The sequence below is a fragment of the Rhinopithecus roxellana genome, chromosome 11 (genome assembly GCF_007565055.1).
Source record: "Rhinopithecus roxellana isolate Shanxi Qingling chromosome 11, ASM756505v1, whole genome shotgun sequence".
Classification (NCBI taxonomy): domain Eukaryota; kingdom Metazoa; phylum Chordata; class Mammalia; order Primates; family Cercopithecidae; genus Rhinopithecus; species Rhinopithecus roxellana.
In genome coordinates, this window is record NC_044559.1 from 132,686,812 (window position 1) to 132,714,675 (window position 27,864).

At 41.8% G+C, this 27,864-nt stretch overlaps 1 protein-coding gene across 4 annotated transcripts; it reads left to right on the forward strand.

The window, feature by feature from the left end:
* Positions 1 to 212: 212 nt before the first annotated feature.
* Positions 213 to 27,782, forward strand: PLA2G12B (phospholipase A2 group XIIB). Of its 4 annotated transcripts, none has more exons than XM_010373071.2 (4): positions 213 to 557; positions 12,513 to 12,601; positions 13,897 to 14,062; positions 27,231 to 27,782. In XM_010373071.2, exons 1-4 carry the CDS (start codon positions 347 to 349, stop codon positions 27,350 to 27,352), a joined length of 588 nt encoding a protein of 195 aa, XP_010371373.1. In that variant the 5' UTR covers positions 213 to 346; the 3' UTR covers positions 27,353 to 27,782. The 4 variants fall into 4 exon arrangements, with proteins under 4 accessions (XP_010371373.1, XP_030796412.1, XP_030796413.1 ...); XM_030940552.1 differs by having other exon boundaries at positions 27,234 to 27,782; XM_010373072.1 differs by having other exon boundaries at positions 293 to 557; positions 12,513 to 12,589.
* The last annotated feature ends 82 nt before the right edge of the window (positions 27,783 to 27,864 follow it).

The window sequence follows — 27,864 nt, forward strand, 5'->3', positions numbered from 1 at the left end:
AATAGGTTAACAGGCTGGTGGGGGTAGAACTCTGAATGCTTCACCGTTTCTGTGTCCTCGAAGTTGGTCAACATCTCCCTCCTCCAGGGTGGCAGAATCCACTTTGAAGTGTTCTCTCTCCCTGGCCCTCCCACTCCCTAACCTTTGCCCTCTTTCTAATTGCCCTGATCTCATCCCAACCTCCGTAGCTATGTTTAAAGTCCACCTCTGGGGAACAGACAGATGGAATATTCCAGATAATCCCTTTCCCAGTCCTGCCTGACATCTGGGTAGGGGGTTTGTCCCTGGACTTCTGGGACACTGGCTGGGGTTTGAGGAGAGAACCCAGTACCTACCTGGCTGCAGGATGAAGCTGGCCAGTGGCTTCTTGGGTTTGTGGCTCAGCCTTGGGGTTGGCCTGGCTCAGAGTGACACGAGCCCTGATGCGGAGGAGTCCTATTCAGACTGGGGCCTTCGGCACCTCCGGGGAAGCTTTGAATCTGTCAACAGCTACTTCGATTCTTTTCTGGAGCTGCTGGGAGGGAAGAATGGAGTCTGTCAGTACAGGTGCCGATATGGTGAGTGTGCGGTTTCTCTTTCTGTGAAAACTGTCGCTGGTGGACCCATGGGCAGCTCCAGAGAGGCCACGATCTGTCTTGGACTTTTTCCTGTTAACCATTTAGAGCTGCCAGATTTAGCAGATAAACATGTAGGACACCCAGTGAAATGTGAAATCCAAACGAACAACAAGTAAGTCATTAGTATAAGTATGTCCAGTGAAATATCTGGAACATACTTACCCTGACAAATTCTTCATTATCTCAAACTCACATTTCACTGAGCTTCCTGTATTGTAGCTGGGTAACCTTCTCTGGGCCATTTTATGAGTTTGTTGTGAGGCTGTTCTTAGGAAAAGGGTACCTGGGGTGGGAAGAAGGAGGGTGGGTGTGAGAGGTCTCTGTGAGGAGTTCCCAGGGATGAAAACTGAAGCTGAACATGGAAAGAAAAATCTGCCACGGGGCAAAACTGCCTCTTCAGTTACTCTGTGCTCAGCTTGGAAACAAATTCTCCCTCCCTGCTGCTGCAGTTCACACCGTCCTCCCAGCTCTCGGTCCCTGACTGGCATCAATTTGCTGGACTTTCCCAAGGGAGCTGTCCCTGCCTGCAATGACAGGCCTGCTGTGGAGAGGAAGGGTTCATGGCTCACCAGGGATCCCAAGGGCTGTCCCCTGGGCTTGGTGCCAGATGTAGAATTGTGAGCTGGCAGGAGCACTTCCCCTACCTTGCCTGAGTAGGACTGGGGTACACAGGAGCTAAGGTGCACACCTGACTGCCGGCACGGAGTCCCTGGCACCAGTGCTTCCTTCACCGGGCCCTGGAAATTAATGTAATGGGAGCAAAATGTGGAGCACCAGGCCCTGAAGCTGGGTGGCACCTTGTAATTGCCAATGCGCATGAAAGCATACACAGTCTCAGGTCACGGGTAGCATTAGTTTTATTGTTTAATTTGTCAACTATCTCATCATGGGATTAGAAATGAAAATGGTCAGTTTAGCCTAACAGGAAAAAACATTTGAGAAATATTTCCTCCAAATAACAGAGAAAAAGTCAGCTTTCAAGAGATGCACGAAAAAACTACAAACTTCCCAGATTCACCCCATAAGTCTCTCTATTCGTTTCTGAGTGGGGAAAATCGCTTCCTGATACACTAACAGTGACTAGGAGGTAATGGTTAATCATGGCATCAGGACCCAAAGTTTTGCAGCATAGATAGTTTAACCATCTATGTGGTTAAAATCTGTGGTTTAACCATCTATACTGCAGCTTCTTTGTGAAAGCTTCACAGAGAAAAATGCCTGGTCTGTTAGGACCCACCTGGCCCTAAAACCATGTATTTGTCCAAGGCAGTTAGACCAACGCAGAGGCCTTGCCACTGGATTATGCTCACCTCGTTTGCACAGATGGGGCAGGGAAGGGGTTGACTCACTTCGGACGTTGGAATCAACACAAGTGTTTTCCTTCCTAAAGGCAACACAAGACTAGTATCTGTGGTTCAGCAAATAGGTAACAGCAGGAACTTTTATTAGGAAATCAAGAACCAAACCCTCTTCTTCCTTCTCTAGCAAAACAGCATTAAAAGACTTCAGCAAATTTTAGTTGCAGAGCCTCTGGCTGGGCAGGGTGGACGCCAGCAGCAACTGGTGGGGGATGGGAAGAGTAAATAGAAGAGGAAGGCAAATAGCTCTTCTCACTTTGTGTAAAACGGCCTGCTCAATGAGAGGCCTGAAAAACACTTAGAAAAATAGGGGGCTACACCTCCTTACCTTGGAACCCAGTGGAGCCAAAAACCTGTCGGCTGTGCCCGAGAGTGCAAAATATCTTCTCAAATTGATTGTGAATCGAGCAATCTTTGGGACAGACAACACCTACTAACGAGTCTGCTCTTTTGTAGTTTGCTCTGTGACACAGCTCTCATGCACCGTGCTTGTTTTTTAAGTAGTGATTCTCAAACTCGCCTGTGCACTGAAGCACCTGGAGGGCTGATTTAAATAGGTCGCCAGGCCCCACTCCAGGTGTTTCTGATTAGTAAGAGTTTCTGGGCTTAGGAGATCCTCCTGCCTCAGCCTCCCAATTAGCTTGGGCTACAAGTATGTGCCACCATGCCCAGATAATGTTGTAACTTTTTGTAGAGAAGGGAGTCTCACCATCTTACCCAGGCTGGTCTCCAATTCCGGGATTCAAGCAATCCTCCCAACTTGGCCTCCCAAGTTGCTGGGATTATAGGTGTGAGCCACAGCACCAGCCAGATTTTACCTTTGATAGGTACTAACTACTGTTTAAACAGTGGCTTTCTAATTTGGGTACACTTCAGATCATCTGAGGGGCTTTAACAACACCTGGCACCAAATCAATTAAATCAAAATTTCTGTGGGTTGGTCCCAGACATCAGTAGTTTAACATTTTTCCCAGGTGATTGCAAAGCACAGCCAAGGTAAAGGAGTGCCATTCTATGACGTCATTCTTAGAGAACTTCAGCCCACAGGTTAAATTATGCAGGCAGATAAAACTGTGTATGTATCCTGGTAGCCCACGATAGCATGTCAACATTGTTTTCCGTGCTTCTCATATCTAAAGTAATTTGTTCTTGTGCCAACACACAAAATCTGTACTTACCAAACAAGTGGGCTATAAATATGACAAGATCCAGCGTGTGTCAATGGCATACCTAGCACAGCTGTCATTAAGGAGTCTGTGCCAGCCGGGCGCGGTGGCTCACGCCTGTAATGCCAGCACTTTGGGAGGCCGAGGTGGGCAGATCACGAGGTCAGGAGATCGAGACCATCCTGGCTAACATGGTGAAACCCCGTCTCTACTAAAAATACAAAAAACTAGCCGGGCGAGGTGGCGGACGCCTGTAGTCCCAGCTACTCTGGAGGCTGAGACAGGAGAATGGCGTGAACCCAGGAGGCAGAGCTTGCAGTGAGCCGAGATCGCACCACTGCACTCCAGCCCGGGCGACAGAGCGAGACTCCGTCTGAAAAAAAAAAAAAAAAAAAGGACTCTGTACCAATGCAAACAAGATTTCCTTGAGAATCGTTTCCAAAATGTAGATACCCTTTTCTACCTCCAGAGATTCTGATGCAGTAGGTCTGTGGAGGGACCTTGGAACTGCACTTTTTTTTTTTTGAGATAGAGTCTCACTGTATCGCCCAGGCTGGAGTGCACCACCACTACGCCCAGCTAATTTTTTGTATTTTTAGTAGAGATGGGGTTTCACCGTGAGCCAGGGTGGTCTCGATCTCCTGATCTCATGATCCACCCTCCTCGGCCTCCCAAAGTGCTGGGATTACAGATGTGAGCCACCTCGCCCGGCTGGAACTGCACTTTTAATGGGTAGTCTTTGAACCAGACTTTGAGAAATAAGCATAGTAATGGAAAAATCATGGATTTGAATTTAGGGGAAAATATCCCATTGCTGGTGACCTTGGGTGAGTTATCTGACTCTCTCAACCTTAGTTTCCTCAAATGTGTAAAAATAATGTTACTAATACCCACCTTGCAAAGGTGTTGTGAGAATTAAAGATAATATACATAAAGAATCAGTAGTATATAGAGAGCATGGTAGGTACCAAACAAATTTTATAAACGTTATGCGAAAGACAGTCTAGTGAACAGGTTAATTGCATTCAGATTCTTCCAGTTCTCTTTCAACATAAAAATGAAAAATCCCAGAAATCCCAGTGGCTGGACAACAGCCTCTCAGCTTCTGGAAGAAGTCCCTCGAGGGAACAACGACTGGAGAGTTGTCTGCCTCACGAAGGTCTCTGGAGCTGGGTCAATGGAGCAGAGTTTCTATGATGATGCTGTTCATGCTTTCACGCTTTAATAAAAGATCCTGAAAATGAATTTCTTCCTGGATTTAGTTCCAAGAGTAAAAGTATCTTAAAAGTTTCTTTAACCATCAGTCTATTGTAATCCCAGCACTTTGGGAGGCTGAGGCAAGTGGATCATTTGAAGTCAGGAGTTTGAGACCAGCCTGGCCAACATGGTGAAACCCCATCTCTACTAAAAATACAAAAATTAGCCAAGTGTGGTGGCGTGACCTGTAATCCCAGCTACTTGGGAGGCTGAGGCAGGAGAATCACTTGAACCTGGGAGGCGGAGGTTGCAGTGAGCCGAGATCATGCCATTGCATTCCAGCCTGGACGACAGAGCGAGATTAAGTTTCAAAAATAAACAAATACATAAATAAAAATAAATATCAGTCTATTTTTTAAAGAGAATTTTTATCTGAAGTTTTACAGCAAAATTTTATAAACCTGTGAGTTTGTATCTTTTTCCAGGGAAATAACTCACAGACTTCATCAGATTCTCCAGGGGATCCAGAGCCCAAAAAAAGAAAACAGCCACTGGCTTAGAGGCAAACAGATTATTCTTGTTTTTGGGTGACTGACCTCCTAGTCTGCTGGGGACTCAGGAGTAGGGGAGATGCTCCTGGGATGTGGGACTTTCAGTACTAACACTGGGATGGTGCCAGGCAAACCAGGGCAAGTTGGTCACCCTACCTTATGCAGTAACTTAATCTGTTTTCGCAACTGAAATATAGAGTTCTTCTCTTCAGGAGAATTGCCTCTGTCCTGCTGTGTTCCATTGATGTATGAGTCATGTTGCATCTGAGTGTTTCTGCAAGGAAGGAAGACGTACTTTTCTTTCTTTTTTTTCTGGAATTTTGTTTTTCTTGAGATGGAGTCTCCCTCTGTCACCCAGGCTGGAGTGCAGTGGCACCATCTCGGCTCTCTGCAATCTCCACCTTCTGGGTTCAAGTGATTCTCCTGCCTCAGCCTCCTGGTGTAGCTGGGATTACAGGCATGTGCCACCACGCCCAGCTACTTTGTATTTTTAGTAGTGACGGGATTTCACCATGTTGGCCAGGCTGGTCTCGAACTCATGACCTCAGGTGATCCCCCTGCTGGGCTTCCTAAAGTGCTGGGATTACAGGTGTGAACCACCGCTCCCCGCCTGGAAATTATTTTTTCTCATGTTTGAGACAGCTAGTTGGGGTTGTTGATGAAGCCATGCCTATAATAGTTTAGTAAATACTCTTATTATTCATTTGGCATCATTATCTGTTCTTTATAACAATACAACATTAATAGAAAAATCATACTATGAAGTGGAAAATTGTAAAACAAATGACAAAGACATAATATGTATACTACAAAAAGGTTCTTACGAACTGTGAAGAAATAGACGAAAGGTCTAAAAGAAAAATGAGCAAAGAATGGAAATAGGCAATTGACAGAAAAGAAAAACTAAATGGTTTGCATACAAATAATATGGTTGAATTCAGTATTGATCGGGGCCTACAAATTAAAGTAACGAGATGCCACTTTTAGCCAACAGAGTGGCAAAATTTAAAAGAAGAGTGATAAGAACTATTGCTGCCAGAGAGGAAAAAATCACTCCCGTGAATTTCTTTTGGAAATATAAATGTTAATCCTTTTTTTAATGTTGATTTTTAAGTTCTGGGGTACATGTGCAGGATGTGCAGTTTGGTTACACAGGCAAATGTGTGCCACAGTGGTTTGCTACAGATGTACCTTTCAATAAAGTGTACTCACTCCCTGCCAGCACCTCCCGGGGAACCAGCCGGGTGGAGAGGACGGACGCACCCTCCTGAGAAGGCAAAACTCTTGCCCTGAGACACAAAGCCCTGAAAGTTTGTGCTGCTCTTTCCAGTGACAGAGATAAAAGGGTGGGCTCAGGAGGCAGTGTCCACCACTGGCAGGCAGAGCTCTTGGATTCTTGGCTAACTCTCCTCAATCTCCCTCCAGTTTGTCTTTTAAGACTTTCATGGTATTTCACTTTATTCAGAAGCTTTTAAGTTTTATAAGATCAAATCTGTCAGTCTCTTTCTTTATGGCTTCTGAATTTTATGTCTTGATTAGAAAACCATCTTCACATCAAGATTAGAACAGTCTTCTGCTGTTTTTTTCTGTGAAAGCAGCCATAGCTACATCGTGAGTGTGGCTGTGTTCCAATAAAACTTTTTTATGAACACTAAAATATGAATTTGAACAGGATCAAGTTGTCGGCCTCTCACTCCTATAAACAGCTCCAGCCAGAAAATAAAACATCTGTGGATATGATACATTATGAATGCCTAGACTTAAAACATCAACCATAAGCTCCTCAAACGATAATTTGAGGATATGGTATCCTTGAATGATTTCAGTTTCTGCCTAGACTGAAACCACTTACCTTTTGTCTTAGAACTTATACTTTCCGCTTCATTTCTAAACAGAATTTCTGCAGTTAACATAAAACAGTAAATAAAATAAAAATAACCATCATCAGCTGCAGGCTGGATAGGAATTCCATTCCGGTATCTTTCAAACTAGAATAGCAGAGTTTTATCTTCTGTGAGTTATCAAGGGCAAAAAGGCAGAGGGTAACCCAAGAAACCGAGCCAAGTCTGTAGCGAATGCCCTCTTCAGCAAAGTTGTGAAAAAGATGTTTCATTCTCTGGCTAGGCGCGGTGGCTCACGCCTGTAACCTTGGCACTTTGGGAGGCCGAGGAGGGCAGATCACTTAAGGTCAGGCGTTCAAGACTAGCCTGGACAACATGGCGAAAGCCTGTCTCTACTAAAAAATACAACAACTTAGCCAGGCGTGGTGGCAGGCACCTGTAATCCCAGCTACTCCAGAGGCTGAGGCAGGAGAATGGCTTGAACCCAGGAGGCGGAGGTTGCAGTGAGCTGAGATGCTGTCTTGAGTGTGGGGCCACCATGATGAGACTAGTGTCCTTGTAAGAAGAGAAAGAGAAAGAAGAGAAGACAAGACCACCTGCAAGCTGGAAAGAAGGCCCTCACCAGACATGGAGTGCACTGGCATCCTGATTTTGGAATTCCCAGCCTTCAGCACTGTGAGGAATAAATTTCTGCTGTGTAAGCCATCCAGTCTACGGTATTTTTGTTATAGCATCCAAACTGCCTGAGACAGAGAATGACTGCTGAGTGGGCACAAGGTCTACCTTGGGGGTGATGAAAATGTTTTTGAACTAGTTAAAGGTGATGGTTGTACAACATTGTGAATATATTTAATTGCACACTTTAAGATGGTTAATTTTATGTTATCTGAATTTCACCTCAATAAGAAAAAGAAGGCTGGATGCTGTGGCTCATGCCTATAATCTCAGCCCTTTGGAAAGCCAAGATAGGTGGATAGCTTCAGTCTGGGAATTCAAGACTAGCTTGGGCAATATAGCAAAACCCCATCTCCACAAAAAAATACAAAAATTAGCCAGGTGCAGTGATAGCACTTGTAGTCCCAGCTACTAGGGAGGCTGAGGTGGGAGGCTTGCTTGGGCCTGGGAGATCGAGGCTGTAGTGTGCGAAGATCACACCACTGCACTCCAGCCTGGGTGACAGAGTGAGAGACCCTGTTTCAAAAAAATAAAAGAAAAAAAGAAAATGAAAAGAGGCAGGGCACAGTGGCTCATGCCTGTAATTCTAGCAGCTCATTAACCTGAGGTTGGAGAGCTGCTTGCGCCTAGGAGTTTAAGACCAGCCTGGGCAACATAGCAAGACCCCATCCCTATAAAAAAATTTACAAGTTAGCCATGCATGATGGCATGCACCTGCAGTCATAGCTATGTAGACAGCTGAGGCAGGAGGATCACTTGAACCAGGGAGTGTGAAGCTGCAGTGAGTTATGATTGTGCCACTGCACTCCAACCTGGGTGACACAGCGAGACCCCATCTCTTAAAAAAAGAAGAAGAAGAAGAAGAAAAAAACAAATAAATAGTTACACCATCAAAAAAGTGAAAAGACAACTCACAGAATGGGAGAAAATATTTGCAGAGTTGACAAGGCACTTGCTTCCAAAATACATAAAGAACACGTACAACTCAATAGTAAAAAGATAAATAACTCAATTATAGAGTAGGTAGAGGCTTTAAAAAGACATTTTCCAAAAGAATTTATATGAATGGCCGATAGCACATGAAAAGATGCTCAACATAACCATTAGAGAGATGCAAATCAAAGCTACCGTGAAGCACCACCCCACTCCCGCCAGGATGGCTACAACAAAAAAGACAGACAATAGCTAGTGTTAGTGAGGATGTGGAGAAACTGGAACCCTCATGCATTGCTGGTGGGAATGTGGTGCAGCCACTTTGGAAAACAGTGTGGCAATTCCTTAAAATGTTCAACAGAGTTACCATATGACCCAGCAATCCTATGGAGGATGGAGAAATGAAACACATGTCCACACAAAAACCTGTCTACAAATATTAGTAGCAGTATTATTCATAATAGCTAAAGGGTGAAAACAGCGCAAATGTCTACTAACCGATGAATGGGTAAACAAAATGTGGTATGTCTACACAATGGAAGGTTTTTCTGGCAATAAAAATAACTTAAGTACTGATACATACTACAACATGTATGAAACGAGAAAACATTATGCTAAGTGAAAGAAGCCAGACACTAAAGGCCACCTGTTGCATGATTTAATTCATGTGAAGGAGTTGCCTAGGGCTGGGGGTAGGGAGATGGGAGTGGTGACTAATGGGTACGGGGTTTCTTTTTGAGATTATAATGTTCTAAAATTAGATTATGGTGTTGACTGGACAACTCTGTGGATATGCCAAAACCATTGAATTGTACACATTAAATGAGTGAATGTATATGATATATGAATTATAACTCAATAAAGCTGTCATAGAAAAAATATAACAAAGAGATTAAAATCATAATGGGAGGCCAGGCAAGGTGGCTCACACCTGTAATCCCAGCACTTTGGGAGGCCAAGGTGGGTGGATCACTTGAGGCCAGGAGTTCGAGACCAGCTTGGTCAACATAGTGAAACCCCATCTCTACCAAAAATACAAAAAGTAGCTGGGTGTGGTGGTGTGCGCCTGTAACCCCAGCTACTCAGGAGGCTGAGGCAGAAGAATCACTTGAACTTGGGAGGCAGAGACTACAGTGAGCCAAGATTGCGCCACTGCACTCCAGCCTGGGCGACAGAGTGAGATTCCGTCTCAAAAAAAAAGAAAAAAAAATCCTAATGGCAACTGAAACAGTTATATATTATTGAGCAACAAGGTACCTCGAAGCTTAGCAGCTTACAGTAGCAAAGATTATATCACACAGTTGCTAAGGGTCAGGGATCCTGGAGTGGCTTTGCTGGGCAATTCTGGGTCAGTTTCTCATAAGGTTGAGGTCATGTTGCCCAGCTGATGCTGCCATCTCTGGAGATTCAGCTGGGGCTGGAGGATCTCTTGTTAAATTCATGTGGCTATTGGCAGGAGGTTTTAGTTCTTTGCCAGATGGGTCTTTCCATGGGACTGTTCATGACATAACTTCCCCTAGAGTGAATGGTGAGAGAGGGAGAGTAAGAGCCCAAGACAGAAATTGTGGTCTTTTATAGCTTAGTCTTAGGAGGAACACACCTCCACGTCTGCAGTATTATCTTGGTCACAAAGACCACTCCTGGGACTATATACAAGGAGGTGAATACCAGGAGGTGGGGATCATTGGAAGTCATCTTGGACCACAATGTTATAACCACATGTATCACAGCAACAAATACCCAAAGTGTGGCAGAAACTGCTTAGTGTCCCCTAATATCCATTCTTCCTCTTTTCTACAGTATCAAGCCCCTCTTTCCACATTTTAGCTGGGTTCATGGCTGCCCACTTCATTTTCTAGCCCACCTTTGCAACCAGATTTTGCCATTTGATTAAGGTCTGGCCAGAGGGAAGTATGAGGAAGTGACGTGTATAACATTCTGGAGTGTGTTTACTGAAGAGAGGGGCTGGACCCTTCCAACTCCTCCCGTCCTGTTACAGGTAATATGGATGTTGGCTGAAGCGCCATCTTAGACCATGAGAACCAGGGCTACACTCTAGAGCTGGTAGAGTAGAAAGCTGGAAGCAGCCTGGGTTCTAGGAAAGTGGAGATTTACTATACCAGAGGCATGAGTCTTAGCTCCGGATTTTTATGAGATATTCAATCTTGTTTAAGGATCTGAATAATATAGGTATATAGAAAGTATAATACACATATGGAGAAAATTGCAGTGCTCTGTTGAATGACATACAGGCAGACATAAGTAAACAGAGAACTATACCGTGTCTGTATTTGGGAAGACTGAGTATCCTAAGAAAGGCAGCTGTCTCCAAATCTATACATTCAATGGATTTTTCAGTAAAACTCTTGACCATCTTTCTTATAGAATTTACTAAGTTGGTTCTACAAATTCAAAAAAATTGCAAAATTCTTTGTGAGAGTAAAGGTCCAAGCATAATCAAGACAAGTTTGCAGAATGATACAAAGTGAGGGCTTTAAAACTTAAACTTAGTGTCTAAAAGTTAAAACAAAATGATGAGTGCAAAGAGGCTTCAACAGCACCCTGAACCTGTACTTTAACTGTCACATTTAATTAAAAAAAAAAATGTATAGCAAGTTTGGCAAATGTTAACATTTATTATGTTTGTGCATTTGGTACGAGTTGTTTGTTTCTCTGACTTTTCAACAGTTTTGAAATATTTCATAATACGAAATAATTAAAAATAAATACCTGGTAGGAGAATATTGAAGGAAGGAAGGAAGGAAAGAATGAATGAATGAATGAACGAAAGAAAGAAAAGAAAAAAAGAAGCAGAAGAAGAAAAGGAAGGAAGGAGAAGAAGGAGGAGGAGGAGGAGAAGAAGAAGGAAGAAGAGAAAGAGAGAGAGAGAGAAGAAAGAAAGAAAGAAAGAAAGAAAGAAGAAAGAAAGAAAGAAAGAAAAGAAAGAAGAAAGAGAAAAGAAAGAAGAGAAAGAAGAAGAAAGAGAAAGAAAGGAAAGAGAAAGAAAGAAAGAGTGTCTTATGCCTTACTCTAAGGTCTTGTATCTCCTAAAAAGAGGCAGAGATGTGGTGAAGGAGCATGGGTTTTGGAGACAAACAGGAAATCTGACTTTATATCCTATTTCCCCCACTTTTCTATGATGTTAGGCAAGTCATGCGACCTCTTAGCTCGAGTTTCTCATCTGGATAATGGGATAAAATACCCACTGCAGATGGCTGTCCTGAGGTCATCTCAGGTCAAGGTTATCTTTACCTGTGGGCACTGCCGTTGATACAACTGATAAAGCTTCTCTCTACACATTCGAAAGATCATAAAAAACAGAAATTCAAAGCTGTTCAGATCATTTCTGCTTACTTCTATGAAATAAGTGCCTAAGATATCACATCGGGGTGATTTCTTTGCTCTTTGCTCAATCATGCTCTAGGTTTATGGAATCTTGCTTGAATTTCCTGCAAGTTAAAACCCTTTTGTGGTGTTGTTACAATTCTGATTCCTTAAGTGTACGATCAAGTTGTGTTCCGTTTGTTCTTTGAGTGGTGTATGGTCTTGCAGTGGTTAAGGAATGAGGAAGCTTGAGCTTTAGTTGGGTTTTGCCATGGCCCTTATCTTCAAGGTTATGCATTTAAAAAACATTAGAAATGTCAGTAAATAAGTGCTCACTGGGTGCGGTGGCTCACGCCTGTAATCCCAGCACTTTGGGAGGCCGAGGCAGGTGGATCACTTGAGGTCAGGAGTTCGAGACCAACCTGGCCAACATGGTGAAACCCTGTCTCTTCTAAAATTACAAAAATTAGCTGGGCATGGTGGCACATACCTGTAATCCCAGCTACTTGGGAGGCTGAGGCAGGAGAATTGCTTGAACTCAGGAGGCAGAGGTTGCAGTAAGCCAAGATCACACCACTGTACTCCAGCCTGGGTGACAGAGAGAGAACCTGTCTCAAAAAAAAAAAAAAACCTCATGAGATTTTTTGAGATTAGGAGAAAAAGTCAAAGTCATCTGAAAGTCGTTATTCTTCTGTGACATCACCATCATCATCACCTGATTTGGATGTGAGGAACAGTGACTTTTAAAGAAAAAGTGAAATATGCTTTTAGAAAATTTTCATTTGATGAATGTTCCCAAATGCTTGATTTCTAAATATTTCTTCTTGCTTTCCTTTCTTCCTCCTGCAAGGAAAGGCACCGATGCCCAGACCTGGCTACAAGCCCCAAGAGCCCAACGGCTGCGGCTCCTATTTCCTGGGTCTCAAGGTACCAGAAAGTGTATGTACTGCCAGCATTACCTTCTTGGTTGATTGGTTTTGACTGAGAGCAATCCTAGAGTTATCCTTGATGGAAGTGATTGTTTCTGGAAAAAAGTTGAGCAATACAATTAAGTATTTTAAATTGGATATGAGGGAGAGAATTTTCAAAGAAGATATGTGATTTCCTTTTCCCAGGGACAGCTGTCCCTCAGATAAACCCTTGGTAGTGGATCAGAACTTTGAAATCACCACTGAAAATGTCAGTTGAGACTTAGGACATCACAACATAACTTAATTTGAGATAGATCTGACAGGTTTGACTTATTGAAATTAGTGGACCATTCCAGTGACGTGCCGGAGCCAGCTGGTGCTGGCCAGTGAGAGCTGATTGTTGCATATTGTCATGACTTTTGCAAGCAGCTGACTTCATGTTAGTAGTGCCAAACTGGCTATGTTTGGAGTGCTGACATCATAGAAATCTGCAAACACACAAACATACCCCATGCCCAGCTAATTTTTGTATTTTTGGTAGAAACGGGGGTTTCACCATGTTGGCCAGGGTGGTCTCGAACTCCTGACCTCAAGTGATCCACCCACCTCGGCCTCCCAAAGGTGACTGGGATTACAGTCATGAGCCACCACGCCCAGACACATGTGGCATTTTATGAACTTAGTTACACAGTTTATGCCACTACATTTACAGTTGTTTATAGGTTGCTTAGTAAGCATGGGTGTGTGTGAGATGTTGTGTTTTAACTACAGCCCTCTTGTGATCAGGAGCTGTGTGTTCTATACCCACTCTACTTTCCAACACATCCACACACACTCACACATACACACCCTTAAAATAGTGCTGTCTGGGATGCTGGTGATCTCTTGATGAACTGAGGCTGAATTTTTTTATACTTCTTAGCCGTAGAATCCTTTGCTCACACAAAATCTCATATGGGAATGTTAAGTGTTAATTACATTTACAAGCCCTGTGGCTCTGCTCTCTTGACTACCCTTCTGGTCTCTATTTTCATTACTGTAAGCTGCCTCTGGATTTTAAAATTATTAACATCTAAAAAAAAAAAAAAAGGTGAAAAATGGGCCAGAATCGTTTATTGAACTAATAACTAAGTAACATGAAAACTTTTAATCCTGTGACTGTTGGCATTTTACTGAGTCATTGGTGTTTCTGAATTGATCGTGATATGCAATAGAAATGTGAGAACCGGCTAGTTAATAACAAGGTGGGCAAGGTTGCCTAAGGTCCTTAGTCTAAACGTGGCATTTCTTCCCCTTCTTTTCCCTTCCTTCCCTTTTCCCCAGATGGACTTGGGCATTCCAGCAATGACCAAGTGCTGCAACCAGCTGGACGTCTGCTATGACACGTGCGGTGCCAACAAATATCGCTGTGATGCAAAATTCCGATGGTGTCTCCACTCCATCTGCTCTGACCTTAAGCGGAGTCTGGGCTTTGTCTCCAAAGTGGAAGGTAGGTATCTCAATGGCATGTACAGTGCACAGGGAGTTTTGTTCCTGTTTTCACACCGAGATATAGCCAGAACCCCTTGACTCAAAGAGATCATCAGAGCTAACTGAATATTCTTGACAGAACACTGTGGCTGAGCAAGAAATGGTGAAGGAAAGATTCTGGGCACTCCTTCACTAAAGTTCTTGCTGTCCTGCCTGCGAGCTGCTGGCACCACTCCTGAAGGTAAACGACTACACCAAAGCCTTCCCAGAAAAAATAAAAATCTATCATTTAAAGCTGGAGAAGGAATTGCCCAACTGGCTTGGATTATCCATTCCACTGTTAAATAATTTTCCATATCAGGAATTCTTCCTTATAGGACCACATGGTTTGGCTTAAGCCTTTTTTGTGTGTTTGTTTTGTTTTCAGTCAGGGTAGGAATTCAAAAAACCTTTTCTGTGTAAAGATCTCCATACACTTGAGGACAATTATTTTATTTAAAATTTAAAAAAATTTTTTTGAGACAAAATCTCATTCCGTCACCCAGGCTGGAGTGCAGTGGTGTGATTTTGGCTCACTACAACCTCTGTTTCCGGGTTCAGGTGATTCCTGTGCCTCAGCCTCCCATGTAGCTGGGATTATAGGCATGTGCCACCATGCCCAGCTGATTTTTGTATTTTTAGTAGAGATGGGGGTCTCGCCATGTCACCCGGGCTGGCCTCGAACTCCTGAACTCAAGCGATCTGCCTGCCTCAGCCTCCCAAAGTGCTGGGATTACAGGCGTGAGCCACCATGCCCAGCAAGGATAGTTATTTTAAACAACTGCTTTGCTACCTAGTTTCTAGCACTATTTCTTTTTCCTAATTTACTTAGGAAGTTTTTACTCTCTCAGTTTCTGAAGCCAGGATATTGCATCCAGGTGTGAATTAGCATTTTCTATTTTTAGAAGACAAGAGTTGAAATGCAGGCTGATAAAGAGCTGGCTCCACACCACAGACAGTGTCTGCAGTAAAGAGAATTTTGGATCTTTTCATAGATCAATGTCTAGAGTGCAGTCTGGAGGTGAAGGTGTGAGGGCTTGGAAATGTGAATAATTCAGTGTGCCCTATGAAAGGGAGTATCATTCTATTTTGTTTCTACAGAGGGTGAAAAAGTACCTGCTGCTAATCTATGGTCAGGTCAAGTTACTTTCTGCAAGCAATGTCCCATTGATTCATTCTCTCAAATATCTCTTTCATATCCCACTTGCCTGGTTACTGCAAATTAACCCAGTCTCTGTGTCCCATCTAATTGATGGTCACCATTGGGACCAGATATGCCACACAAATCTGATCATCTTGACCCCCTGTGTAAATCATTCAGTACATTCCTCCTTGTGGATTAAATCCACACTCCTCAGTATGCCGTACATAGCCCTTTCTGATTCAGCCCTAGCCTTCCTCCCCACCATCATCTTGGGCATTCCTGGTCTCTCTCCTGACTCCTGCCTCAGTGGGCTCAGAACTGTCCCTTCGTAGATTCTACAAAGAGTGTTTCCAACCTGGTGAATCAAAACACAGGTTCCATTCTGTGAGATGAATCCACACATCACAAAGCACTTTCACAGATAGCTTGTTTCTAATTCATTTTTTGCATGTTATTCGATTTTTCCTTATAGGCCTCAATGGTCTCAGAAATAACCCTTCTCAGATTCTACAGAAAGAGTGTTTCGAACCTGGTGAATCAAAACACAGGTTCCTTTCTGTAAGATGAATCCACACATCACAATGCATTTTCAGATAGCTTGCTTCTAGTTTTTATTGCGGGATATTAGATGTTTTTCTTATAGCCCTCAATGGGCTGAGAAATGTCCCTTTGTAGATTCTACAAAAAGCATGTTTCCAACCTGGTGAATCAAAACACAGGTTCCATTCTGTGAGATGAATCCACCCATCATACAGCATTTTCAAAGATTGCTTATTTCTCATTTTTATCACAGAATATTCTATTTTTCCTTATGGGCCTCAGTAGGCTCAGAAATGTCCCTTTGTAGATTCTGCACAGAGTGTTTCCAACCTGGTGAATCAAACTGCTTGGGTAGATGGCCCATTCCTTTCTGCCCCTGTGTGAAACACACTAATCATTCATTTTTTGTTGTTGTTGAAACAGATTTATTAAGTTACAATTCACACACGATACAATTCTCCCATTTAAATGCTTTTAAATATGTTCACAGAGTTACTGCAGTCAATCCCACAGTCAATTTTAGAACACATTCATCACCCTGAAAAGGAACCCCAGGGCCATTAACAGTCTCTCCCCAAACTCCCCCTGCCCAGCTTGAGGAAATCATGAATCTACTTTCTACCTCTAGAACTGCCTATTCTGGACATTTCATATAAATGGAATCATACAATATATGGTTTTCTGTGACTGACTTACTTCACTTGGCAAGGTTTATCCATGTTGTAGAATGTATCAGTATTCCATTCCTTTTTATTGCTGAATAATACTCCATTGTATGGCTGTAACGTATTTTCTTTTTTTTTTTCTTAATTCTACTTTAAGTTCTAGGGTACGTGTGCACAAAGTGCAGGTTTGTTACATATGTATACACGTGCCATGTTGGTGTGCTGCACCCACTAACTCGTCATTTACATTAGGTATATCTCCTAATGCTATCCCTCCCCCAACCCTCCACCCCACAACAGGCCCTGGTGTGTGATGTTCCCCACACTGTCCAAGTGTTCTCATTGTTCAATTCTCAACTATGAGTGAGACCATGCGGTGTTTCATTTTCTGGCCTTGTGATAGTTTGCTCAGAATGATGGTTTCCAGCTTCATTCATGTCCCTACAAAGGACATGAACTCATCCTTTTTACGGATGCGTAGTATTCCATGGTGTATATGTGCCACATTTTCTTAATCCAGTCTATCATCAATGGACATTTGGGTTGGTTCCAAGTCTTTGCTATTGTGAATAGTGCCGCAATAAACATACGTGTGCATGTGTCTTTATAGTACCATGACTTACAATCCTTTGGGTATATACCCAGTAATGGGATGGCTGAACCAAATGGTATTTCTAGTTGTAGATCCTTGAGGAATTGCCACACTGTCTTCCACAATGATTGAACTGGTTTACAGTCCCAACAACAATGTAAAAGTGTTTCTATTTCTCCACATCCTCTCCAGCACCTGTTGTTTCCTGACTTTTTAATGATCGCCATTCTAACTGGTGTGAGATGGTATCTCATTGTGGTTTTGATTTGCATTTCTCTGATGACCAGTGATGATGAGCATTTTTTCATGTGTCTGTTGGCTGCATAAATGTCATCTTTTGAGAAGTGTATGTTTATATCCTTCGCCCACTTTTTGATGGAGTTGTTTGATTTTTTCTTGTAAATTTGTTTGAGTTCTTTGTAGATTCTGGATATTAGCCCTTTGTCAGATGGGTAGATTGTAAAAATTTTCTCCCATTCTGTAGGTTGCCTGTTCACTCTGCTGGTAGTTTCTTTTGCTGTGCAGAAGCTCTTTAGATCCCATTTGTCAATTTTGGCTTTTGTTGCCATTGCTTTTGGTGTTTTAGTCATGAAGTCCTTGCCCATGCCTATGTCCTAAATGGGATTGCCTAAGTTGTCTTCTAGGGCTTTTATGGTTTTAGGTCTAACATTTAAGTCTTTAATCTATGTTGAATTAATATTTGTATAAGGTGTAAGGAAGGGATCCAGTTGCAGCTTTCTACATATGGCTAGCCAGTTTTCTCAGTACCATTTATTAAATAGGGAATCCTTTCCCATTACTTGTTTTTGTCAGGTTTGTCAAAGATCAGATGGGTGTAGATGTGTGGTGTTCCATTGAGGCCTCTGTTCTGAGGCCTCTGTTCTGTTCCATTGGTCTATATCTCTGTTTTGGTACCAGTACCATGCTGTTTTGGTTACTGTAGCCTTGTAGTATAGTTTGAAGTCAGGTAGCATGATGCCTCCAACTTTGTTCTTTTGGCTTAGGATTGTCTTGGCAATGTGGGCTCTTTTTTGGTTCCATATGAACTTTAAAGTAGTTTTTCCAATTCTGCGAAGAAAGTCATTGGTAGCTTGATGGGGATGACCTTGAATCTATAAATTACCTTGGGCAGAATGGCCATTTTCATGATATTGATTCTTCCTATCCATGAGCATGGAATGTTCTTCCATTTGTTTGTGTCCTCTTTTATTTCACTGAGCAGTGGTTTGTAGTTCTCCTTGAAGAGGTCCTTCACATCCCTTGTAAGTTGGATTCTTAGGTATTTTATTCTCTTTGAAGCAATTGTGAATGGGAGTTCACTCATGATTTGGCTCTCTGTCTGTTATTGGTGTATAAGAATGTGTGTGATTTTTGCATATTGATTTTGTATCTGTAGACTTTGCAGAAGTTGCATATCAGCTTAAGGAGATTTTGGGCTGAGACCATGGGGTTTTCTAAATATACAATCATGTCATCTGCAAACAGGGACAATTTGACTTCCTCTTTTTCTAACTGAATACCCTTTATTTCTTTTCTTGCCTGATTGTCCTGGCCAGAACTTCCAACACTATGTTGAATAGGAGTGGTGAGAGAGGGCATCCCTGTCTTGTGCCAGTTTTCAAAGGGAATGCTTCCAGTTTTTGCCCATTCAGTATTATATTGGCTGTGGGTTTGTCATAAATAGACCTTATTATTTTGAGATATGTTCCATCAATACTAGTTTATTGAGAGTTTTTAGCATGAAGGGCTGATGAATTTTGTTGAAGGTCTTTTCTGCATCTATTGAGATAATCATGTGGTTCTTGTCTTTGGTTCTGTTTATATGATGGATTACATTTATTGATTTGCGTTTGTTGAACCAGCCTTGCATCCCAGGGATGAAGCCAACTTGTTCGTGGTGGATAAGCTTTTTGATGTGCTGCTGGATTTGGTTTGCCAGTATTTTATTGAGGATTTTTGCATCGATGTTCATCAGGGATATTGGTCTAAAATTCTCTTTTTTGTATGTGTCTCTGCCAGGCTTTGGTATCAGGATGATATTGGCTTCATAAAATGAGTGAGGGAGGATTCCCTCTTTTTCTATTGATTGGGATAGTTTCAGAAGGGATGGTACCAGCTCCTCTTTGTACCTCTGGTAGAATTCAGCTGTGAATCCATCTGGTCCTGGACTTTTTTCGGTTGGTAGGCTATTAATTATTGCCTCAATTTCAGAGCCTGATATTGGTCTATTCAGGGATTCAACTTCTTCCTGGTTTAGTCTTGGGAGGGTGTATGTGCAGGAATTTATTCATTTCTTCTTCATTTTCTAGTTTATTTGCGTAGAGGTGTTTATAGTATTCTCTGATGGTAGTTTGTATTTCTGTGGGATCAGTGGTGATGTTCCCTTTATCATTTTTTATTGCATCTATTTGATTCTTCTCTCTTTTCTGCTTCATTAGTTTTGCTAGTGGTCTATCAATTTTGTTGATCTTTTCAAAAAACCAGCTCCTGGATTCATTGATTTTTTTGAAGGGTTTTTTGTGTCCCTATTTCCTTCAGTTCTGCTCTGATCTTAGTTATTTCTTGCCTTCTGCTAGTTTTTCAATGTGTTTGCTCTTGCTTCTCTAGTTCTTTTAATTGTGATATTAGGGTGTCCATTTTAGATCTTTCCTGCTTTCTCTTGTGGGCATTTAGTGCTTTAAATTTCCCTCTACACACTGCTTTAAATGTGTCGCAGAGATTCTGGTATGTTGTGTCTTTGTTCTCATTGTTTTCAAAGAACATCTTTATTTCTGCCTTCATTTCATTATGTACCCAGTAGTCATTCAGGAACAGGTTGTTCAGTTTCCAAGTAGTTGAGTAGTTTTGAGTGAGTTTCTTAATCCTGAGTTCTAGTTTGATTGCACTGTGTTCTGAGAGACAGTTTGTTATAATTTCTGTTCTTTTACATTTGCTGAGGAGTATTTTACTTCCAACTATGTGGTCAATTGTGGAATAAGTGCGATGTGGTGCTGAGAAGAATGTATATTCTGTTGATTTGGGGTGGAGAGTTCTGTAGATGTCTATTAGGTCTGCTTGGTGTAGAGCTGAGTTCAAGTCCCGGATATCCTTGTTAACTTTCTGTCTTGTTGATCTGTCTAATGTTGACAGTGGGGTGTTAAAGTCTCCCATTATTATTGTATTGGAGTCTAAGTCTCTTTGTAGGTCTCTAAGGACTTGCTTTATGAATCTGGGTGCTCCTGTATTGGGTGCATATATATTTAGGATAGTTAGATCTTCTTGTTGAATTGATCCCTTTACCATTATGTAATGGCCTTCTTTGTCTCTTTTGATCTTTGTTGGTTTAAAGTCTGTTTTATCAGAGACTAGGATTGCAGCCCCTGCTTTTTTTTTTGTTTTCCATTTGCTTGGTAGATCTTCCTCCATCCCTTTATTTTGAGCCTATGTGTGTCTCTGCATGTGAGATGAGTCTCCTGAATACAGCACACTGATGAGTCTTGACTCTTTATCCAATTTGCCAGTCTGTGTCTTTTAATTGGAGCATTTAGCCTATTTACATTTAAGGTTAATATTGTTATGTGTGAATTTGATCCTGTCATTATGATGTTCGCTGGTTATTTTGCTCGTTAGTTGATGCAGTTTCTTCTTAGCATCAATGGTCTTTACATTTTGGTATGTTTTTACAGTGGCTGGCACTGGTTGCTCCTTTCCACATTTAGTGCTTCCTTCAGGAGCTCTTGTAAGGCAGGCCAGGTGGTGACAAAATCTCTCAGCATTTGCTTGTCTGTAAAGGATTTTATTTCTCCTTCACTTATGAATCTTAGTTTGGCTGGATATGAAATTCTGGGTTGAAATTCTTTTCTTTAAGAATGTTGAGTATTGGCCCCCACCCTCTTCTGGCTTGTAGAGTTTCTGCCAAGAGATCCGCTGTTAGTCTGATGGGCTTCCCTTTGTTTTGTGGGTAACCCGACCTTTCTCTCTGGCTGCCCTTAATATTTTTTCCTTCATTTCAACTTTGGTGAATCTGACAATTATGTGTCTTGGAGTTGCTCTTCTCCAGGAGTATCTTTACGACATTCTCTGTATTTCCTGAATTCAAATGTTGGCCTGCCTTGCTAGGTTGGGGAAGTTCTCCTGGATAATATCCTGAAGAGTGTTTTCCAACTTGGTTCCATTCTCCCCATCACTTTCAGATATACCAATCAAACATAGATTTGGTGTTTTCACATAGTCACATATTTCTTGGAGGCTTTGTTCATTTGTTTTTACTCTTTTTTCTCTAAACTTCTCACTTCATTTCATTAATTTGATCTTCAGTCACTGATACCCTTTCTTCCACTTGATCGAATTGGCTACTGAAGCTTGTGCATGCATCATATAGTTCTCATGCCATGGTTTTCAACTCCAACCGGTGGTTTAAGGTCTTCTCTATGCTGTTTATTCTAGTTAGCCATTCGTCTATTCTTTTTTCAAGGTTTTTAGCTTCTTTGTGATGGGTTCAAACATCCTCCTTTAGCTTGGAGAAGTTTGTTATTACCAGTTGTCTGAAGCCTTCTTCTCTCAACTCGTCAAAATCATTCTCCGTCCAGCTTTGTTCTGTTGCTGGTGAGGAACTGCATTCCTTTGGAGGAGAAGTGGTGCTCTGATGTTTAGAATTTTCAGCTTTTCTGTTCTGGTTTCTCCCCATCTTTATAGTTTTATCTACCTTTGGTCTTTGATGACGGTGACATACAGATGGGGTTTTGGTGTGGATGTCCTTTGTTTGTTAGTTTTCCTTCTAACAGTCAGGCCCCTCAGCTGCAGGTCTGTTGGAGTTTGCTGGAGGTCCACTCCAGACCCTGTCTGCCTGGGTATCACCAGCGGAGGCTGCAGAACAGCAAATACTGCAGAACGGCAAATGTTCCTGCCTCATCCTTCCTCTGGAAGCTTCATCTCAGAGGGGCACCCAGCTGTATGAGATGTCTGTCGGCTCCTACTGGGAGGTGTCTCCCAGTTAGGCTACTCAGGGGTCAGGGACCCACTTGTGGAGGCAGTCTGTCCATTCTCAGATCTCAAACTCCATGCTGGGGGAACCACTACTCTCTTCAAAGCTGTCAGACAGGGATGTTTAAGTCTGCAGAAGTTTCTGCTGCCTTTTATTCAGTTATGCCCTGCCCCGAGAGGTGGAGTCTACAGAGGCAGGCAGGCCTCCTTGTGCTGCAGTGGCCTCCACCCAGTTTGAGATTCCCAGCAGCTTTGTTTACCTACTCAAGCCTCAGCAATGGTGACATCCCTCCCCCAGCCTCGCTGCCCCCTTGCAGTTTGATCTCAGACTGCTGTGCTAGTGGTGAGCGAGGCTCCGTGGGCGTGGGACCCTCTGAGCTAGGTGCAGGATATAATCTGGTATGCTTTTTGCTAAGACCATTGAAAAAGTGCAGTATTAGGGTGGGAGTGTCCTGATTTTCCAGGTACCATCTGTCACGGCTTCCTTTGGCTAGGAAAGGGAATTCTCTGACCCCTTACACTTCCCGGGTGAGGCGATGCTTCGGCTCACACTCCGTGGGCTGCATCCACTGTCCAACAAGCCCCAGTGAGATAAACCTGGTACCTCAGTTGGAAATGCAGTTGGAAATGCAGAAATCACCCGTCTTCTGCATCACTCACGCTGGGAGCTGTAGACTGGAGCTGTTACTATTTGGCCATCTTGGAACCTCCCTCAACATATTTTCTTTATCCATTCATCAATTGATGGACATTTGTGTTGTTTCTACCCTCTGGCTATTATGAATAATACTGCTATGAACACATGTATGCACAAATTTTTGTGGAAACATATGTTTTCATTTCTTTTGGGTATGTATCTAGGAGAGGAATTGCCAGGTTAAATGGTAACTCTATGTTTAACATTTTGAAGAGCTGCCAAACTGTTTTCCAAAGTGGCCACACCATTTTGCATTCCCACCAGCAAATTGTGAAGGCTCAGGCTCTTCCACATCCTCACCATCATTTGTCATTATCTGTCTTTTTAATTATAGACCCTACTCCCTGTGAAGTTGTATCTCATGGTGATTTTAATTTGCATTTCCCTGACAATTACTGATATTGGGCACTCTTTAGGTGCTTATTGGCCATTGTATATATACTTGGATGTCTATTAGGATTCTTTATCTCTTTTTAAATTGTGTTGTCTTTTTATTATTGAATTGTAAGAGTTCTTTATATTTTCAAGTCCTTTATCAGATATATGATTAGCAGATATTTTCTCCCCCCTTTTTTTTTGTTTTTTTCCCCTTACTTTCTTGATGGTATTATTTGCAGCACAGAAGTTTCAAATTCTAAGTCCAATTTATCTATTTTTTTAATCTGTTCTTTTGTCATTTGTACTTTTGGTGTCATACGTAGTAATGCTTTGCCTAACCCAAGGTCACAAAGATTTACTCATGTTTTCTTCTAAGAGTTTCATTGTTGTAGCTCTTAACATTTAGGTCTGTGATTCATTTTGAATTAATATTCGTATATGGTGTAAGAAAAAGGTCCAGGCCAGGCTCGGTGGCTCAAGCCTGTAATCCCAGCACTTTGGGAGGCCGAGACGGGCGGATCACGAGGTCAGGAGATCGAGAACATCCTGGCTGGCACGGTGAAACCCTGTCTCTACTAAAAAATACATAAAACTAGCCGGGCGAGGTGGCGGCGCCTGTAGTTCCAGCTACTAGGGAGGCTGAGGCAGGAGAATAGTGTGAACCCGGGAGGTGGAGCTTGCAGTGAGCTGAGATCCGGCCACTGCACTCCAGCCTGGGCAACAGGGTGAGACTCCATCTCAAAAAAAAAAAGAAAAAAGAAAAAAGAAAAAGGCCCAATTTCATTCTTTTCTATGTGGATATTCAGTTGTTCTGGCACTGTTTGTTGAAAAGACTATTCTTTCCTACATTAAATTATCTTTGCATGCTTGTCAAAAATCAATTGACCATAAAGGTTAAGATTTATTTCTAGACGCTCAGTTCTATTCCACTGATCTATGTCAGGACCATGCTGTCTGTTACTGTTGTTATGCAGTAAATTTTGAAATCAAGATGTGTTCTTAAACTGTGTACTTTTTTGTCAAAACTATTTTGGACATTCTGGGTCCCTCATATTTCCATATGAATTTTAGGAACTGTTAGTCAATTTCTCCAAGGAATGGCAGCTAGAATTTTGAGAGGGTTATCATTGAATCTATAGATCAATTTGAGAATATTGCCATCTTAACAAAATTATATTTATATCAATGTCCTTTCCATTTATTTAGGTCTTCTTTATTTCAACAATGTGTTTATAGTTTTCACAGTACAAATCTTGGACTTCTGTTAAATTTATTCCTGAGTATTTTACTCTTTTTAATGCTATTGAAATGTAATTGTATTTAAATTTTATTTTCAGATCATTTACTAATAATGTATAGAAATACATTTGATTTCTGTACATTGATCTTATATCCTGCAACTCAGCTGAAATAACTCCTTAGTTCTAATTGATTTTTTTCATGGATTCCATAGGTTTTTCTATATATAAGATAATGTCATCTGCTTTTCATCTTCCTTTACAATTTGGATTTTTAAAATTTTTTTCTCTTGCCTACTTGCCCTGGCTAGAGCTTCCAATACAACATTGAATAGAAGTGTTGTGAGTGGACATTGTTGTCTTGTTTCTGATCTTAGAGTAAAAGCATTTCGTCTTTCACCACTGAGCATGATTGTTAGCTATGGCTGTCTCTAGACGGTCTTTATCAGGTTGTGGGAGTTCTCCTCTTTTCCCAGTTCGTTGAGTGTTTTTTTTTTGTTGTTGTTGTTGTTTATTTTTCTTCTTCTTCTTTTTTTTTTTTTGTCCTGAGACAGAGTTTCACTCTTATGCCCAGGCTGGAGTGAAGTGGTGTGATCTCGGCTCACTGCAACATCCGCACCCCGGGTTCAAGCAATTCTCCTGTCTTCGCCTCCTGAGTAGCTGGGATTACAGGCGCCCGCCACCACGCCTAGCTAATTTTTGTATTTTTAGTAGAGACAGTGTTTCACCATGTTGGCCAGGCTGGTCTGGAACTCCTGACCTCAGGTGCTCCACCTGCCTTGGCCTCCCAAAGTGCTAGGATTACAGGTGTGAGCCACTGCATCTGGCTGAATGTTTTTATCATGAAAAAGTGTTGGATGTTTTCAAATGTTTTTTCTGCATCTATTGAGATGATCATGTGGTATTTGTTCTATATTCTATTGATGTAGTGTATCATATTAATTGATTTTAGTATAGTTTAGCATTCTTAGGCTAAATCACACTTAGTCATGATGTAAACCTTTTTATATGTTGCTGGATTCAGTTTACTAGTATTTTGTTGAGGATTTTGCATCTATAGTCAAAAGAGATACTAGTCTATAGTTTGTTATTTTTGTGATGTCTTTGGTTTTGGTATCAGAGTAATATTGACCTCGTAAAATGAGTTGGGCAATGATCCCTTCTCTCCTAATTTTTTAAAAAGTTTAGAAAGGATTGATATTAATTCTTTAAATGTTTGGTAAAATTCCCCAGTAAAGCCAAGTAGAACTGGATTTCTTTGGGGAAGTTTTAAATAACTAAATCACCAGCTTGGGTTAGTAATTGTATTTGTATACACTAACAATCTATTCATATTTTCTATTCTTCTTGAGTCAGTTTCAGCAGTTCATGTCTTTCTACAAACTTGTCCATTTCATCCAAGTTATCCACATTTTTTGGCATGTAGTTATTCATCGTATTCCCTTGTAATCACTTTTATTTTTATTTTTTTGAGACGGAGTCTCACGGTGTCGCCCAGGCTGGAGTGCAGTGGCGTGATCTTGGCTCACTGCAAGCTCTGCCTTCGGGTTCACGCCATTCTTCTGCCTTAGCCTCCTGAGTAGCTGGGACTACAGGCGCCCGCCACCACACCCTGCTAATTTTTTGTATTTTTTGTAGAGACAGGGTTTCACTGTGTTAGCCTAGAGGGTCTCGTTAGCCAGGAGGTCTCCTGGCCTCTGATCTGCCTGCTTCGGCCTCCCAAAGTGCTGAGATTACAGGCGTGAGCCACCGTGCCTGGCCCTAATCCTTTTTATTTCTGTAAGATTGTTGGTGACATTTCTTTCTTATTCCTGAATTTGATAATTTGAATCCTCTCTTTTTTTCTTGGTTAGTCTAGCTAAAAGTTTGTCAACATTTTTTATCTTTTCCATGAACCAACTTAAAAAAATTGATATATCATTCACATACCGTAAAATATACCTTCACTTCAGTGGTTTTTGTATATTCACAGAATTGTACAACCATCACCACAATCTAATTCTAGAACATTTTCATTAGTCCCAAAAGAAACCCTGTAGCCATTAACAGTCATTACTCATTACCTTCCCTACCCCACCCCAGCCCTAGACAATCTCTGTTTTACTCTCCGTATGGATTGCCTATTCTGAAAATTTCATATAAACGGAATCATACAATATGTGGCCTTTTGTGTCTGGCTTCTTTTACTTAACATAATGTTTTCAAGATTCATCCATGTTTTAGTATGCATCAGTACTTCGTTTTCCTGACCATTCTTTAGTTTAAACTTAGGTATCTTACTTCCTCTAAGATACCTCCCCTAATAACCCTTGCTGCAAAGGGATAGAGACCCTTTCTGTGGGCTCTCATACCACCTTGGGGTTATTTTCATCATGAAGTAGTGTAGCTATCTGTTTACCTGTCCACCTCTTTATCCAAACTATGGAGTCCTTAAGTTGAGGATGATGCCTTTTGTCTCTGTATCCTTGGCTCCTAAGACAGTGGCTAACGAACATATCCAACACATGCAAATGTTTTTCCATCAACGAATGGTTGTTCATCCAGTACTTGAACAGTGAAAACTATAGGCGAGATTGGGTGTGTTCTGGGTAGTATGTCCATAGATGGGAAAGCTATGGAAAACATAAAAGAGGGAGTCTTCTGCAAAAAATATTCTCCATGGAGTGAGCACGGTGGTGTGGGAGGTTCTGGTTGCTCACCATTGTTTTGACCAAGGACCCACATGCAAGGGCACCTCCAGGTGTCTTCTGCTTTATTGGATTGGGTGGGAGCTTTTCTGAGAATGTTCTCTGAAATGTATGCTCTTCCTTTGAATTCTGTATTTGGATTACTGTCTCTACTTTCCTCTGGGTATCATGGCATCTCTGGAAGTACAGTTCCTCTTCAAAATTACTCAATGTTAACCTTTCTATCCCTCTTCATCTTTTTCAAGTAGCCTGTGATTCCCTGGTAGACACTGTGTTCAACACCGTGTGGACTTTGGGCTGCCGCCCCTTTATGAATAGTCAGCGGGCAGCTTGCATCTGTGCAGAGGAGGAGAAGGAAGAGTTATGAGGAAGAAGTGATTGCTTCCCGGTTTTGAGTGACACCACAGCTGTCAGCCTTCGAGATGTCAATCTTCGAGTCAGCGTGACTCATTTGTTCTTCCAACAGTTTGGACACCACAAAGCAGGAGAAAGGTAACATTTTTCTATACCTGGAAAGTGAGTCCTATCCTTTGAGGAAAATTGAAAAAAACATGGAGTGGTTTGAAGGCTACTCTTCATTTAAGACTGCTCTCCCCAACCAAGACACGTTGCCTGGAAATTCAGTTCTTAGCTTAAAGACTAAAATGCAAGAAAACCCTGCAATTCCTGGACCTGACAATTATATTCATGAGTGAAATTGTGGGGAGTCCAGGCATTTGGGAGGCAATGACTTTCTGCTGGCTCATGTTTCAGTTGCCAGTAAGCATCTCACATTTAATAAAGTGTACTTTTTAGAACATTTGGATAGAGATGAATGAATTCCATTATCACAAATATGCTTCCATTTCACTTAGAAGAGACCAAAACCCAACCTGGTAA

Excerpts from the sequence above, each read along its gene's own strand:
- PLA2G12B (XM_010373071.2), top strand. The coding sequence starts at position 347 with ATGAAGCTGGCCAGTGGCTTCTTGGGTTTGTGGCTCAGCCTTGGGGTT. Across the intron at positions 12,602-13,896 it reads GTCTCAAGGTACCAGAAAGT|ATGGACTTGGGCATTCCAGC; the intron begins GTATGTACTGCC and ends CCTTTTCCCCAG. Across the intron at positions 14,063-27,230 it reads CTTTGTCTCCAAAGTGGAAG|TAGCCTGTGATTCCCTGGTA; the intron begins GTAGGTATCTCA and ends ATCTTTTTCAAG.